The sequence below is a fragment of the Bombus pyrosoma genome, linkage group LG17 (assembly GCF_014825855.1).
Source record: "Bombus pyrosoma isolate SC7728 linkage group LG17, ASM1482585v1, whole genome shotgun sequence".
In the NCBI taxonomy this organism is placed as follows: Eukaryota; Metazoa; Arthropoda; class Insecta; order Hymenoptera; family Apidae; genus Bombus; species Bombus pyrosoma.
In genome coordinates this window covers 4,852,650-4,871,045 of record NC_057786.1, presented here as the reverse complement: position 1 = coordinate 4,871,045, position 18,396 = coordinate 4,852,650, and the positions used below count along the sequence as shown (strand labels likewise).

General features: G+C 40.0%; 1 protein-coding gene across 15 annotated transcripts in view; it reads left to right on the top strand.

Annotated features, from left to right (window-relative positions):
* Positions 1-18,396, top strand: part of LOC122576994 (SET domain-containing protein SmydA-8-like) — a 66,344-nt gene that overhangs the window by 34,682 nt on the left and 13,266 nt on the right. For 14 of the 15 annotated variants that reach the window (XM_043747997.1, XM_043747998.1, XM_043748002.1 and 11 more), the window contains one exon: positions 5,644-5,996. In XM_043747997.1, the coding sequence (XP_043603932.1) occupies positions 5,644-5,996 (353 nt within the window). Of the gene's footprint in view, positions 1-5,643; positions 5,997-16,469; positions 16,675-18,396 lie in introns of all 15 variants that reach the window. The other variant, XR_006319991.1, reaches the window with a different exon arrangement.

Below are 18,396 nucleotides of genomic sequence, written 5' to 3'. Positions count from 1 at the left end.
ATATACTGTACCTTTAGACACTCACTCACTGTGGCTGAACTCAATGATTTCTTCAATACAGTCGATAATAATAATAATCTTTTAACAACAAGATATTTCAATGGTAAATATCATTTTTGGGATTATTCAAGAATAATAGAAAGCAAAGACGCAACTTTTACAAACAGATGAAATCTTGCAGACGAAAGAACAAATTGGGACAACTATAAGAGTCAGGCGGATAGATCGTGATAGGTGCGGAAGAAACACTTGAGTATATTTAACAATATATATATATGTCGGAGATGAAAAGACACCGGGCCTTCCCTTTGGAATTTTGGGGAAACCCCATAACACTTTAATGTAGATTCTACCATAGCCATAATTAACCCCTTCCCTTACTTTAGCGAGTCAGACTCGCGATGAAGATTTTGGCCCAAACATGAATATCGCGAGTCTGACTCGCGACCAGATACTTGGGCCAAACATAAATATCGCGCGTCTGATTCGCGACCAGATACATCTACATTTCGGTTCGTATTACGACTGTTTACGAGCATCAGTCTGTTTAGCGCGCGTCGATGTCTACCGCTTGGGCCCGAGTTTCGTCGAACTAAATGGCACGGAAAGGGGTTAAGCAATTGTCGTCATTCAATTCGATTGTTTTTGTTCGAGATTTGTGATAATGAGCTTGGGCTCGAGGCGACAACCAGTCGCCGAACGTAACCGCGGTCACGGGATGAATGTTTTTATCTAATAGAGGTATAGAGTAATTGTATGTTGCAAAAAGAAATAGTTGTAGCGGCACTCGATAGTAAACATTCCAACGGTTTCTGTCTCGTGGCACGCCACACACAGGCCCTATTCTTCAGGCAAGATGATTACCAGATGTCGATGCATCTTCACAGAACATGTTCAGCTAGTCTGAGGACCCGCTATAAATCTTAGGATTTTGTTAACTAAGGTCCTTCAAATGAACAAACAGTCTTTATCCTAACAGTCCCTAAATCTACCACCTACTACGGGAAAATACGGGAAATCTGCTTTTCTTACAAACGACGCTTCTCGCTAACAACTCTCTTTCCCAAGGGTGATTAGCATCCTTCGTCAACCACCACCATAGAAATTAATCAATTAACAGCAACGTGCATTGCCGTCATTTTCCGAACGAAGGCTTTTCTCTGCGAATCCGATAATCTCGTGTCCTCAGACACACCCCATTATAGTTTTCCTCTGTAACATCATGGTGACGGAAAGTCATTCTCTCGTGCAATCTCATCGAAGAGAAAGAGTAACGTCTTTACGATCAGTGAATACTTCACGTTTTCTTAGCAAAGAGTCAGACTTAGATTTTGGGGAAACGTATATCTATTATCCCGTTGACCGCGGATTCGTTAACGAACCTGAGACCGAGTCATTAGCGTCGCGAGTGCCTCATCTCCACGGTTAATTGTCAAGACTGTAATATCTCCATTATTGTAATAAATTTCACCTGTGTTGTACCGCACCAATGGCTAATTTCCGTGAAGGTTCATTTGACGCCCACAACCCTAATCCCAACGCCAACCCGACATATATATGCAATTCCCTATTTATTTGTACGTATTACCTACATAATATATACTTTACATCAAAATCCTGATGTAAAGTCAAATCTTTTTACTCGTTCGATATTTTAAATGAATTTCTTTATTGTGCCATCATGTAACACAGTACTACAGTCAATATATATCTGTACATTAATTTAAGGTTACCAACACGAGATAGTATTTACAACATACATATACCGCAATTTAAGTTCTCCCCGTGCTTTTCCAATAAATGTATATGTCGGAGATGAAAGGACATCAATTAAGCAATAAAAATAGGAAATAGTTGTAAGACGCTAATCCGATTATGTGTACTCAAGGTTTATGACGATGGGCTTGGGCTCGAGGTGACATAACGAGTCGCCGAACGTAGCCGCGGTCACGGGACGGACATGTAACAACAGAGGTATGAAATAATTATGCAGCTCTCCTTAAAAACAAAGATTGACCCAGGAGGTGGGGAGAGGACTATATAACCATTTGTACTGGGAGTTAGTTAGTTATCGAGAAACTTATGGAGTTAGTAATTGAGAGAGTCATTACGACTTGTACGTTGAATCACACCAGGATCGTGTATCATATCGGATTCGTCCTCCCGTGGCCCTGGATTCGTATCGAACCTAAATTCATTATCATCGACCTCTCGTTTGTCCGATTGCCGTCATTACCTGTAACCTCTTGTAATCATTGCCTCGGTACCAATAACGATCAGCTAGAATACATGACCACGATGGTCAATTCGAGTGAAGGTTCATCAGACGCCTATACTTCCAATCCTTCTCCGACAAATAAATTATAAATTTTCTGAATGCTGTTTAGTAGAAAAATCTGTTACTCCTATCTATCTGTAAATGTCTTCCATCGATGTACTATATGAATTAATATTTTTTTCTGGTCCTGCGACGATTGTTCTATAGAATTTTTCTGTATTTTCGCCAACTTCCGATATGAAGACGCAACATATCTTTTATTCTTCCATCAGATTCTTACCTCAACGAAAGTATCTTCCTAACGGATTGATAACCTCCATTCTATTTAATGCAGGAGTCACACACGAATTTTGTTTTAAATATAAAACATAAAAAGCCAAATAGTAGAAGTGTGCGTGACTTTTGTATCTTTTATCGGTAAAAGTCAATATAGTGAGACTTGCAGTATCTGAAGACCTATTATCTGAATATTTTATTATTCAGACGTTCCACTATCCAAACGTGTTATTAATTACACAATATTTCTACTTACGTCCCTCTATAATTTCATATTTTTCTATTATTTTAGTGTTGAGCTAGATCGCGTTAGTATTTCGCGTATAATGATATCAAGGAAGAAACATGTCGTATTAAATATTAAAAAAAAACAGAAAATATATACTTCAAACACCAAAAAAAGCTGTAAAAGTATTGCAGAAATTGCAAAGATCTACAGTTGATAACGTCAAAAAGCAGATACATGTAATTGAAAACTACTGAGGTGTTTCAAGAAATAGAAAAACTATAAATGAAGAAATAGGTATCTAAACTCTGCTGTATAATAATTGTTTCTATAAATCAGCAATAAGGAAACGTCAGTATTTAAGTCTAGCTACGTTATTGTGCGAAGAAGTTTTAAAATTTGGATAAATATTGTTTCCAACATTTTAAGTTCGCATGCTGAAAAAGGAAGTCCACAAGAAAGTGGTCTTCAGACATAAGAAAGTCTTCTTATTTCGAAACGTTTATAACATTAATGGACCTAAGTGTCTCGAGACAGCGGTTTCCAACCTTTATGCTACTACACCTCCCCTAAAAAAATTTCTTTTCGCGCCTCCCTACCTTTTACTTTTTGAATAGATATAATAATGTGGCGGATCGGTAACAAAAGGACGCCAACAGGTAGAGGACATCAACGCGAACGTAACGTCTCTCGGGTGATCCGGGTACCCAACCGTCAACATCAGAGGGCTACTACGACGACAACGAGTTTATCTCTCTGGCTAGCGGACGAATATACACAAGCATAATACAAATACCGCAGCTAGCGAGACTCCCTCTGCGTTTAAGGCAAGAACTACCGAACATAGCCTTACTGACGAGTCCACCGGTAGTCCCGGGACGAAACGCGGCAAATTCAAACCAACTGGCGTCGGCGACGACTGGCTACGACAAGGAGGAGCGGTGCAAAAATAAAAATTATGCTGATTCTCCATCCGCCATAATAATATAAACGCGTTTTAAATAATAAAAAATGCTGAAAACTACAATTAACAGAACAATAACAAGATTTTGTTATAACATATACGTACTTTACGATATGAAGTTTTATTTATTTGTAGATATTATGGTATGAAAATTAATATTTTATTAAAAAAATTAGCGCGTCCCCTGGCAATACTCTGCGCCTCCCACGTTGAAAACCACTCTCTTTAGGTATAAATAGGATGATTCAACGCAGCTCAAGCTATTAACAAATTTATTTGATATAGCAGTAAAAAAGATATGGAGTTCATAAATGATTTAAAAAATTACGTTTATATTATATTGTACCTTTTGTAATTGTTCTTGAATTATTCTTTTTGAAAAATGAAACGATAATGATAATAAAACACGCGTGTTCTACCATCCGCAAATTCCCTCATTCAAGCAGTCATCACTCCATTAATTTCCTCCATAAATTCGGATAATGGGAATTCTACTGTCCAAAAAAGCTTGTAATTCACGCTTCAATCATTCTTCGAAGCTCCTTCGTCTAGATCGTTATGAAATAATTTTTGTTGGCATTAACGAATATTATAGCGACAATCTTGAAGAAACGCTTTCAGAGTTATTGCACCTGTTATTGATAAAAGAACGGTTACCATCGGTGGCGTAAGAGTGGGAATAATGTTCGTGTGGCGCGCTGTTAAGAATAGAAATCCGCAGGTTAAGATCTTTAAACAGAGATTTATTCAATGAAAATAATATCAATAACAATAGTGAAACAATAAATACAATAATACTAATATAATAAATTAAAATGACAAGTATTTGAATGATAATGATATAATATTGAAAGTTTGAACACGGAAGTTTATAATATTCTGAAACGTTTTCAATATGTACGATAATTTAGATGATTAAAATCTATCTTATTAATTAAACTGACTGCTCATATGCAGGCTAGACCAAGGGACTTTGTAGATAAAGCTCAAAATCAGTAAACCCAGTAAGTTTCATTTAGCCAGCGGCAACGCCGCTACTAAGGAGCTCCGCTCCTTGCTAGATCATTAGACGTAGAACGAACCTTAAATCAACATTAGGTTTAGCCCAGACTGTGTCCTTAAACCAAAAGTGTTCCTACGCTAGCTAATTTAATCAGGTTGATCTTGAGAGCTCTACACGGACAGATAAAACCGTATCAGGTAAATCCTAGGGTTTCGGTGATTAAGCTCTTCGCGACCTCATTAAACTTGAAGCGAACCAACCGATCGTGAGTCTCTTGGTTTCTCAAAGATCTAGTCTCTAAGTCGGTTCTTGAAGCTACTAATCGAGAAACTGAACCGAACTACCAGCCCTCTGTTTATGCTTGGTAGTTGTGATTACGTGGTGCACTCACGTGGATACGCGGTGTCTGGCCTCGAATATATTTTGTTGCTAATTTTTTATAAAAAAATATAAAAAAACGAACGCAAGTTTATATTAATAATAATCCTGATTTGAGCTTAAAGAAAAATACATAATTTGAAATATACAATTTTTTATAAATAAAAATAAAAATAACATAAAGCAGTCATTTTTTTATTGATAGTCCAGGAATGAGGGTGGCAATGTTATAGTACTTCTAAACTAACTCTAAACTGTGGTTTATTTGGAATATGTTGTGAAGAGGCTGACGTACAATGTCAGATACTTGTAAATAAAGAAAGTTAATTTTACAGCAAAAGAGTTGCTTTCAGAATCCATGATAATTACACATCCTCTTGAAAAGTACTATGAGCTCTTAAAATCTTAAAGTCCTAAACTCTTTCTCTTTAACATAAAAATATCACGAAAAGTTGGGGAACATTATTTTTCAAATTATTTGTATGCAAGAATGATTTGATCTGTTTGCTTCTTTCCAGGAATTGTCCAGGATACATATTACCAAAAACTTTTTTTGAACAGGAACAGGATTATACATGCAAAATTTGTGAATCAATTGTTCCTTATGTGGAAATTGAAAAAATGTTAGAAAATATTGGTATATACCTTTCAACTATGAAGAAAAATGACATTATTGCATGTAAAGAATTTATAAGTCGTTACGAAAGTATACTCCACCCAAATCATTTTTACAATATTGATGTAACGATTGCTCTGGCTCAATTGATTGGACAACAAACTGGAGGATTAGCAGCAGTTGAAAAAGATCTCCTCATCGAGAAAATAGAATTATGCAAAAAACTGGATAAATTGCTCAAGACACTCGTTCCTGGTAATGTATTTTATTTAAGAAATGATAACTAACGACAATTATTCCATGTTACCTTTACTCATTTCTGACGAATTCAACGAGTCCTATGTTTTAAAATTAGCTGATTAACTTCACCACAGGTACGCAAAATACTCAAATACAAATACATGATGGTAGGATTTCAAGGAATTCCTGAGAACGTTTTGTTGTTTAATTTGCTTACTCGCTTAATATTTTCTGATGCCACCGTTGTTATTGTTATAGGAATTTGATGGAGGGATCAGGGTATTTTTTAACAAATTATAATGTATTTAATACAACCGTATACCTGACCGTTCAACACTTTCACAGGAACCCTCGTACTTCTTTACTTTTTCTTCTGGGTGCGTATTGCGCAATCAGGGGCAGTTGAGAATGTCCCTCTTTTTGAAAATATGCAAATATTCATAGAAACTGCACACCCTAGAAAGGTTGCGAAATAGTGCCAAATTCTTGTTGGTTAAAACCTCCACGGTGGTCCAGCGTTTATCGCGTCAGGGATCCCCAGGGGATGAGGGTAATTGTACAATTTCCAATTCGTCGTTCTCCACTCTCTCCTCCTCAGGCACCGTGATGATGAGCGCATGCATAAGCTCGGGTTACTTCCGAGCTAACTTTTTAACTTCCTGGCTAAGCCGGAGTTTAACCGAGTCCATCATGTCATTTCCCCTCATTTTTAGCCATTCCTTCTCCCAGCACTACGAAGCTCTTCTAGGTGCAGTCTACTTCTCTATTTCAAAGTTTTTAAAATATATCTTTTCGTGATCAGTTCTTTCCCTCCCATCTTAATCTCCCGTGTCCACCAGTATATAATATTTTTAGCCTTTAGCTTTGTTCTCTTTCTTTTCATGGTTTAGCTACATGTCTTGACCATGCCTTCTTCTTTTGGTCCCCTCATGGAATTTTCAAGTACGAAGTATTAATGTTTCCTTCAGTCCTTTCTCCTTTCAGTCCTCCATAAATAATTAATAAATAATAGCACGTCATCTACACCGTTTTTCCTAGTGGCTCTCGGATTTCACATTGGGGACTTCACGTCAAGGTCGACCGCAAGTGACTTCAGTCTAGTGGCACCCTGCTTATACATTCACCCTCATCCGCAATCAATAATCCTGTGGCTCCCTGATCTTATTTTCGCGAGGAGGGGAAAATGCACTTATGCATACCCAGTGACCCGCGTCACTGGGTTAAGTGGGTGCATTTCATTGCCCTGCCCAAGCTTACCCGATCTCCTCTTGGCTAGTCAGGTCAAATATCAATGCCAGGTCGTCGGCGAAGGCCATCGCATTCAAACGAAGGATATCCTGAAGCTCCTTCAGGAGGCCGCCGTAGACAAGATTCCATAACAGGGAACCTAATATGGAACCCTGTGGGACACTCGCGTAAACGTTCCTATTCACCGTCCCTCCGTTGTTACGAACTACAATTTTCCCGTCTTTTAGGTAGCTGCCTAGAAGACATAAAAGTTTCCAGGACATCTCTCTTGCTTCAACCTCCAGCAGAATCTTATTCCAGTAAAAGTATTGAACGTGTTCTTGATGTCCACCGCTGCGAACACACATATCCGTTTTCTTCTTCTGAAGCTGTCCGCCAATTCAACTACTCGGTGCAACGCGTCCACTGTACTCTTCTTCCTGCAAAATCCAAATTCATTTATATGGAAGGGGTCGAGCCCCAGCCTTTCCTCGATTAAATTCTTGAAGACGTGTTCCCAGACTTTACTGAGTGCTGGCGACATATTGATCGGTCGGTATGACGATAGTAGTGCGGGGTCCCTAACCGGTTTCGGGATAGGTTGAATATTTTCATATGTGTTCGTAATGGTTCTATTTTTTAAGTACGCCGCGGATCTAACTATTTCCGGCCGATATTTAATAGTCAGCTTTGAATCATGTAATAAGCATCTAGCGGAATTCATGGTTGTTCTGTTGTAGCGCTCAGCTGTTCCATTTAACTCGTGAACATAAGGTGGGCATGGTTCTACGAAAATTCCCTTTTCCCTAATTAGATTGTACATGTCTTTGTTCATGTATTCTTTTCCCTTATCGCATCTTAGTCTCTTTATTTTCTTACCAGTAAGATTTTCAACTTTGTTTATATGTATAATCAAGGAAACAATTGTAAACTTCACCTTTTGATTTCAAAGTATAAATCAATGCGCACTTACTGTAGTCGTCTAGAAAAGTTAAGAAATATTTAGATCCATAAAACCCGGTATTTTTATGAGGTCCTTTTAAATCGGTATGTACTAATTCTAAAATCTCGCGTGCTCTACTACGATTATTTTGGAAGGGTAAATTGTGCATTTTATTTTGGATACATGTACCACATTTTAATTGTACTCGCTCAAATTTTTCTGGCAGTCCCTCAACTAATTTTTTCTTACACATTGTATCTAAATAATTAAAGTTTATACGTCCTAAGACCCTGTGAAATTTTTCCTTATTTGTCATTTTTTCTACATTTTTAGCGTGTGATTCTTGCCTTTCAATGCAACTACTTATTTTATATAAACCATGATCTTTGAATGCGATCCCTATCAACTTTCTGTATTTGTTATATATCTTCGAAGTATTTCTTGCTGAGACTATCTTATTTTTATTGGTTACTCTCGCATAGCTAATCAAGTTATTATCCATTTCTTTCACGTAAAATACATTAGACATTGTGATTTTAATCCTCCTTTTGTTTACTTCAAAGTAAGTTAAAATTTTTCCGACTTTTGTTCCTTTTAGAATTCTATCGTCTCCTACCTTTACATTTATCGGGTTTTTTAAATTTTCGTACTCAACAAAATAAGAGTCATCATTTACAATGTGATCTGAACATCCACTATCCAATAACCAATATATTTTTCGCGTATCGCTAGTATATACTGTAATATCATTCATACTATTATCGCGCTCTACTTGCGTTAGGAAGCATTCAATTCCTTGGTCGTCGTAGCTCTCGTTGTATGAATAATTTGCGTCGTGTTGACTGGCCCCGTCGTAGCGTTGTTGCCAGATTCTGCTTCGTCCTCGTTGGTCAAATCCTCGTTGACCGTATCCTCGTCCTCTTTGGCCAAAACTTCGTCCGCCGCGACCCCTATTCTGCTGCGGCTGGTACGCACCTCCTTGCCATTGCGCTCCTCCATTGTTTCCGCCATTGTTTCCGCCTCTGCACGTGTTTGTGCAATTTCTTACCACGTGGCCGTACTTTCCACAGCCATGGCACTTTATGTCCTCTTTTTCAATTTTGAATACATTTGACCTTTTCCTATCACTTTTACTCTGGTTACGCGTTTCCTACATTGTAATTTCTTTCAATGAGTCGATTAAGTCACCAATATAGCTCAATGATTGTGGTAGTGTTTTCAGCATGTAGTCGAGTTTTTCACGTTCACTTACGTTTGCACCAGCACTCTTTAATTCATTTATCGTTTTTTCAAATTTCGTGAAAAATGAATTTGATTCCTCAAAGTCTTCCAGCCTCATCATGTCTAGTCTACTTCTTATACAAATTTGTGTAGTATCGGGGAAATTTAGATATAAATTTCTTCCCGATTATTTACAATTTATTTACAATAAGTTGATTATACAGACATTAATTAGACTCTATCTCAAGCAACTCTCGCAACTCAGCAACGCTAGCAACTCTATCTCTCAACAACGCTAACAACTCTACTCCTCGACTTCTAGACTAACACTGACCTTCGATTCACACTCACTTCTCGATTCGCACACTCTGACCTCTCGGTCAACGTTCCTTGAACGCAAAATCGTCCTTCTTCTCTAGCGTTTGTTTCCTTTTTTTCTAATCTCACTACGTCCATGCTCCGCAAGATCCACTTAGGCCTTTTTTTTCACGATACTACATTCGGCCATACCTGACAATCACATCTGCCCTCAGATGTGCTCATCATCACTGCTCATACTTATATCACTAATACCAACGTTCCACCACTTCATGTGATCAGCTGCTGTGGAAGTTGTACGCGACTCCTCGTGGTCGCCTTTTCGTTGCACCATGTAGCGTCCTCTTGATCGCCACCAGATCCCCTGTCTTGTACGTCGCCGCCTTTTTCTTACGTCTCCTGTTATGCGCGTCCGTCTGTTTTGGGCTTGGATGTCCTCGATCCGTCTCTCTGCTTTTGTGCGCAACTAATCTCGCTCTCTCCCTGGAACATCGCGGCCTGCTCACCTTCCTCATTACAATAGTCTTCAAAGGCGCCGGATGTGAATGCCGTCCCGCGATCGGAGATGATTCTCCTCGGATTCCCAAAACTCACAGACTGCTTCCTCAAGCAACTAATAACCTCGGCAGAACCCGTCGACTTGGTGGGGTACAACCAGACGAACTTTGTAAAAGCATCAACCACTACAAAGATATGCTGATAACTCTTCTTTGTAGAGCGTAATGGTCCAAGGTGGTCGACGTGATAAGTGTCGAATGACAACTCCCCCTTGTCGATGGTGTTCAGCAACCCCTTCTGTTTTCCCTGCTTTCTCTCCGCAAGGATACAGTCGATGCAACTCTGCACTACCTTTTCCACTTTCTCGCGTATTCCCTTGAACTAGTATAGTCTTTCCTTAACAACGCTTCTTTTCTGGTGGTGCCAAAGTGGCCACGTTCGTGAGCTCGTCGAACGACTTGAGTTTGCATCAACTTTGGCACGACCAACAGCGGTGTATCCTTTATTTCTCAGGATAAAATACCGTTCTTTAGGACGTACCCGACGGCCCCATGCTGCTCGATGTTGTCTCGAATCCATCGCAGGTCATCCTCTTGCAACTGTGCTTCTCTCAATCGTTTAATAATCTCTCGTTCGTCCTCGTCTATCAGCATGACCTCGGGTAGCGGAATTCGACTCAACGCATTGACATGCATCATACTGTTCCCGGGTCTATACTCCACCTTGTAGTCAAATTCTTCTAAAAGGATTGCCCACCTCGCAACACGTACGCACAAGTCCTTTTTTCGCATCGTAAATGCGAACGCCTGGCAATCTGTAACGATCTTGAACGGAATACCGAGCAGGTATAACCGTATTTATGAACTTCTGAAAAACGACCGGCAAATTGCATAATTCAAACGGTATCTTAAGGAATTCATACTAGCCCGTGGGGACTACGAACGCCGTATATTTTCTGCTACTTTCCCCAACAGGAACATGAAAGAATCCGTTCTTAAGATCCAACGTACTAAATACCCTCGAGCCGCGCAATAAATCTAATTGGTCTTCGATCAAGGGCAGTGGGTATCTAATCTATTCTTAACTACCTGAGGTGGCTGTCTATGTAAGTAGTCCGTGGTATTAGTTGCTGCTGGTTGTAGATGCCGCTGCTGTTGGGGTACTGCAGTATTTTTCTCCCTATTTAAGAATCGTGGAAGAAAAATCGGACTTCGGTCGCCGGGATTCGATCCCGGGATCCGAACGTTCGTAACCTAAGGCGCTAACCACTGCGCTACCGTCGTCCGTTGCTAGTTAGTGGCGGTATTTGTGTTGTCGAGTGCCGCCACATACCTTTCGACTTAATCGTCTATAATCAACGCAAATTCTAGTTGAGCCATTTCTTTTCAACCATCGGAGTGGCCTAATCGTAATGTGACTGACGTATTATTCGGTCTTCCAGCCACATTTCGATCTGTTTATCGACTTCGACATTGTCTCGTGGAGATAGTCTTCGCGACCTTTCGTAAACTGGAAGATCGTCCTGCAGTATTACGTTCATCTCGATTCCTACTTCGCGCGTTTTCTGTGGCCTATAATCTCGAATCAAATTCTCTACTGCCTTCTTATGTTGCATGTTCTTGACATAGGACAAATCTACCTCACGCGCCCCCGTCTCCACGTCTATTTTAAGGACCTCCGGAAGCTCATCGGAATTTTCGTCCTTTATTCTACGAATGGAGATGTTTCCCCTCTTCATGCTTATCTCGATGGTATCTAGGAAGTCTGTGTCTATTAACAACGGATGTTGCATCGTAGTGTTCGGAACTACATGTAGCGTTATGCCATACGACTCATCGTCTATCACAATATATTGTTGAAATTTTCCCGAGCGTAAGATTTCTTTGGGAACCGACACCGCGAAATCCAATGATTTCCCGACCCAGTGTGGACTTTTAAATACTGATATTTAAAATTTTTAAATACTGATCCGCCCGCATTAAGGTCAGTTCATTACCAGTATCTATTACCGCTCTCAATTCGAAATTTCCGATCTTAACGTCTTTACCACGCTTCGTCTGCAACAAATTCTGCACGTTATAAACTTTTTTAAAGGACTCATCCAGATTGTCGCACCTCGATGCAATGTGTCCGTACCCTCTACACTTAAAACACTTAAGTCCCCCCGACCTATTCGGACACTCTGCACACACGTGCTCTTCGTCACTGCAATTGTAGCATCGCGTCTTCTTCACATCTGCAGTTCGACTGGACTTCTTATTCTTCTCGGTTTTGGCCGGCTTCGCAATCGACTTTGCTCTACGACTCTTCTGCTCTTCGTACGTGATTAATCTCTTCCTCAGCTCTTTGATTGACATAGCGCCGTATAGTATAGACTTATTGATCTCGTCGTCTACTATCCCGTTTATTATGTATTCCACTTTTGCTTCCTCCTCTATATCCACATGGCTAGCTATTTCGAGCATGCAGTACATGTAAGCCTAGCATGTTTCGTCGCTTTTCTTTTTCGTTTCCCTAAGTCTCTGATGTACTTGCCGACTATTAACCTTCTTAGAGAATTCTTTAACTAGCCTTTTCTTCAGCTCATGCCAAGTCCTGTCATGGCACTCGAAGCTCGCAAATATTTTCGCTAATTCCTTCAGCAGCTTCCTCGCGTAGATCGTCTTTTGTCCATCCGGCCACATGCACGTATCTGCGACTGCCTCGAACGACTTGAACCATCGCTCGACATTTTCGCCTTTGTCGCCACTAAACGACTCTAATGCGTCTTCAACGTCTTTGAAGCTCAATGTCGAACCAACACATGCTCTTCGATAATGTTTGTCACAGTCCTGATACACCCTTCGCGTACCTCTTTTCTATTCTCATATGTTTTTTCTACCGACTTCGTCCTCACTTTCGTCGTCGCTTTCTTCTTCCGACGATATATCGTTTCCATCCATGGCCGCTTGTAGTGCGCATAATTCGGTTTTTCCTCCTGTCGTTTTTAAACCCAAACTAGCGAGGCGCTCTTTCAACTCCTTCGTCTTCATTTTCTCGAGGTTTTCGTCTTCATCTCGATCGCGCTCAGCTTTCTGCACATTTCCTAAGTCTCACTGGTCGGTTGACTCTTCACCGCCCGTCGATCCCTTAGGATACGATTGTGCAGCCCTACACGCTCGATTCAGCCTTGCAATCAACACCTATCTCGCACCAGATGTAGGAAGATTCATTCGTGCGAGCTTACTCCTCAGCTCCTCCAGCGTCGAACCCTCTTCACCCGATAATCGTTCGTCTTCAACATTTGCCATTTTTATATTTTTCTCCACTAGCACAAATAGTTCCGTTAAAACGTGTCGTTCTCTGTCTTGTTCAATCCCGGACGAGCCCCCACTTGTAGTATCGGGCAAATTTAGATATAAACTTTTTCCCGACTATTTACAATTTATTTACAATAAGTTGACTATACCGACATTAATTAGACAGAAAACGATGGTTGTTTAACTGGAACTAAATACAAAAAATCACACTCTATCTCAAGCAACTCTCGCAACTCAGCAACGCTAGCAACTCTATCTCTCAACAACGCTAACAACTCTACTCCTCGACTTCTAGACTAACACTGACCTTCGATTCACACTCACTTCTCGATTCGCACACTCTGACCTCTCGGTCAACGCTCCTTGAACACAAAATCGTCCTTCTCCACTAGCGTTTATTTCCTTTTTTTTTCTAATCTCACTCCGCAAGAACTAGGTGACCTTAGTCATATAGGCTCTCTTCGATGTAAATTAACACTGTTTTTATGATTTGACCGATCTCTACTTAGGCCCTTTGTTTTCACGATACTACATTTGCAATGCTGTTGATTCCTTCATATACATTTCATCAAATTTTCTCATTATTTTTAAAGCTGTATTTAGGCTAATAACAAATTCTGATTGTTCGTTTGTTACACTACGATAGATGTAGTTTATCGCTTTTAGGTTCTTTTCATCCCAGTTAACTTGCGCATCCGTGTCCATTTTCTCTCGTATAGCCGGTTCATAACATTTTTTACACATTAAATACATTAATATTCTTTTCTTCCACATTTTGTAATCACGTCCATCGAATATTTGCGGTTTAATTTCATCGTCCCTTGGCATCTTGATTCGTTTTTTATTTTCATACTTTTTTTCTTCTTTTTCAAAAATAGTTTTCTTTATTATCCAGATTCCTTTTATTTGTTCTACCAATAGTCTTTTTATCTCTTCAGAACATATTTCCAATTTTTTTAAAAATTGACTTTTATATATTCACTTCCGGTTACACGTGGTTCCATAACCTTGAATCTCGGCAACCACGATTTTTGCTACCATGTTGAGAATTGTGGATCTTGGAAGCCGAAATAATGTTACGGGAACACTAAATTTACACTTGGAATTAATATTGGAATATTTATATATTTATTTTATGGACGATTTCTAATATATTCATCGATACACATTTGCACGCGTCTCAGCACTTTCTTCCATACCCGACTGTTAACCGACTGAACTGTTTTCATTCATCTGTTTTCGAGACGCTACGCACACACATACTTCCACACATTGATACTCACATACAAGTATCTCTCATTTAACCCAGTCCAGCACAGAAAATGATACATATATCAACACATACCTTTGGTATTTTACGATAAGACCACGTCGACTTTAGTTTCGCGGGCATACTGGTATATTAGCTCCTGAGCCAAGCTACAACTATTCAAATTTAAAATTAGGATTATTATCTTCTAAGTCTATTTCCTTCTCTCATCGTATCCTTCACCGCTGGACATGCCAGTGATCCTGTTATATGTCTCAGGTTGACTGTTCTCTCCGCCGCGCAGATCGCACACCTTGGCTCCTTACTACAGCCGTTTATAGCGTGATCCCTATCGCTACACCTCCAACATAGCTCCCTGCCTGGACTGAGTACCGTGCACCTCGCCGCATTATGCCCCAGAATGTGGCATCTATAGCATCTGAGGACACTCGGGATAACTCTGGCTGTTGCTGTCGTCAACCCTGTCCTAATCCTGATGATGGATTTCTCACTTGGAATGCTATTCGCTGGAACTACCACCACCGCTTGCTGGGTTCTCAACGATTTTACCTGAATCTATATTTCCTCCTTGATGTCCAGCTCGGCGGCTATCTCCTCGATCAACTCCTCCCGGATAGAGATGGGAGAATTCTATATTCTTTATCTCCAAGGTCTCCCTACTTGATATTTCCATGTCCTTCTTCATGGCCGTCTTCAGTTTCACTGCAACCTCGTCCGCCGATACCTTATTGTTAATTTCAACCAAGATGTGCCCTACCCTGGTCTCCCTCACATCAGTTGTTTCCCTGAGCACATTTCGCTCCCACTACCACTCTGTAGGAATCTATCTAGTTAGCGTCCTGGCCAACTTTAACCAAGATCGCTTCGCTCCTTCTCCTTGCTACTATATCCCTTCTTTCTTCCTTACCATCTTTATTTCTGAGTGCCTCCTCATCGGTCTTATCGGCTACACTCCTAATCCCTCTTCACCTGTCGATCACCGTCCATTCATCCTCGCTTTCAACATTTTGTCTGTTCCTACCACATGCCTCACCATATGATAGCTTCTCTTGCCTCGGCTTTTTCCTATTAGTCGTTCTTCTTTCTTCCAACGGCGATATTCCTTTCCCTTTTGTCGACTGACCGACCTCGGTTTGGACGGCTATCGACACGCCACCGCGGTGTATTTCCTCTTGTTCCTTGGGAGTCATCTGGGTGGCCACCGTTCTCCTGTCACGACGTTTCCTTTTCATTTCGGCGTTGGTGTCAATCCAACGCCTCACATTCCTTATTTCCCTTGCATTATCAGCCTTCAACTTCTCTAGCGTCGGATCATCCTTGCTGGTATCGCTGATTCTCCTCATCATTATCTCCATATTCATTATAAGGAATCACAGACTCTTAATGAGTCCCGCGACATCCGTTAGGCCTAGCGTTGGATCTTTGCCTTCGTCCGCGAAAGACCCATTCTCTATGGCTCTCACGTTGTTTCTTTTTACTCCCAACACTTTCTTTTTCAACAATGTCTTTTCTTCCTTCTTCAATCTCTTCCCCTTTCTGGTTCTGTTCGTATCGAGGGTTAGGTAGCTACTCTGACCCAACTTTTCCTTTACTATCAGGCTTCTTTCTAGTCTTCGCCCCGGTTTGAAGACTAGAAAGTCTTAGTGCTATCCTTCATTTCAATTGGTCTAATCGAAGCCTCCTCTAATCTCCTCTCCGTGTCACTCTCCAAGAGCGCTTGATCCCTGATCGCTTTTACCGCGTGAGAGGTGGCCCTGGGACTGACCATCCTCTCGTCGTTCTTCACCCAGTCGTTTGATGACCGTCAGGGCGAGCCTGAAGATGCACCACCCGCAACACCGACGGAGCCTGGGGGCTCCGAAATCCCCTGAGCAGTAATTTTCTTCCTTCTCGTGTGGCTCCCTGACCTAACATCAGGTACGTTCTCATATCTACTAATACACTGCAGCATTGTTCCATAGAATGTCCTCGCTGGTCTCGTAACAATTAAAAATAGTAATGTTATGTATAAAGTAATGTTATTTTATTTTTGAGATTCCAAGATCATGAATATTTTCTTAGATGGGACTCTATATTTCTTTATATACCAGTTGACTTGATGCTCGCTCCTCCATACAAAAGTGTTAATGTAGTATTTGTATTTGGAAATACTTAGTTTAAGAGGTATTTCAATTTTAATTTCATCAAATTCAGTGTGTGAAAAACGAAGAAAATATAAACACGGTGCTACTTTATGCTCTACCTTATCTGTCATATGTAAACTACATCTGTATGCTACATTGTACACCAAGTAATTTTGAACCTAAATGCTTTAATCCTGTTTTATGCAGGAAAAAGATATATAAAAATGAAATATATATATGTCGGGTTCACATTATGATTAGGGTTAGGGGCGTGCAACGAATTTTCATTTGGATTAGACATTGTTATTATGCAATCGAGAAGATATTTACTAGTACAAATATGATTATTAGTACAAGTGTGGATATTACAGAATTGACAAGTAACCGCGGTGATTAGACGCTAATGACAATGGTTTTAGGTTCGATAACGAATCCCCGGTCAACGGGATAACAAATGTACTTTCTTCCAAAGTCTAAGTCGGACTCGACTTACTTGTCTGCGGTACAAGTATTACTAAACTAACTGTTTGTAGAATATTCACTGATCGTGAAGACGCTATGTAATCCGCTAATAAGACCTCACGAGACAGAATGACTTTCCGTTACGATGATGCTGCAGAGGAAAATTATATTGGGGTGTGTCTAAGAGCACGAGATCATCGGATTGCCTTCGTTCGGAAAACGGACAGAAACCGTTGGAATGTTTACTGCCGAGTGCCGCTACAACTATTTCTTTTTAAGGCGAGCTATACTATTACTCCATACCTTTGTTAGACAAAACGTTCATCCTTTGACCGCGGCTACATTCGGCGACTGGTTGTCGCCTCGAGCCCAAGCTCATTATCACAAATCTCGAACAAATACAATCGGATTGAATGACGACAATTGCTTAATTGCGGCTATGGTAGAATCTAGATTAAAGTGTTAAGGGATTTTCCCAAAATTCCAAAGGGAAGGCTTCTTTCATCTCCGACATATATATAGTTCTATTCTTAAAAAATAGCGATGACTTCGAAATCTCATAAAAGTGTTCATTTAGCTAGAATAATATTGTCCTAAGAATCTTTTTCATAGGATCATTAATAACGAAGATATCCAGAACTCTCATTTAAATTCCGTATCTTGTACAGAATACAATTATATTTAAAAATGGTGATCAATTGCAAAAGTTTGCATTAACAACAAATAATTTGGAAATTTTCGATCATCGCCAATTTCGAACCGGTAATAACCGATTTCAATGACCATGAAATGTTTCTCAAGGTCGACATTTTAGACTACTTCATTATACATATGTACAACCGTCGCAAGGCTTTAGCTTCCAAGATATTACGTCGTAGACTACTCCTGACAGGGTGTGTTTCGCAGTACACACACACAGTTCTAGTATTGTTTACTTGCAGTTTTCGTATCTATGTTGCAAGAAGTTATTAAATTCGTTGTTTACTTGTGGCTTAATTGGTCGCATTTTTTTTTTTTTTTTTTTTTTTTTTTTTTTTTTTTTTTTTTTTTTTTT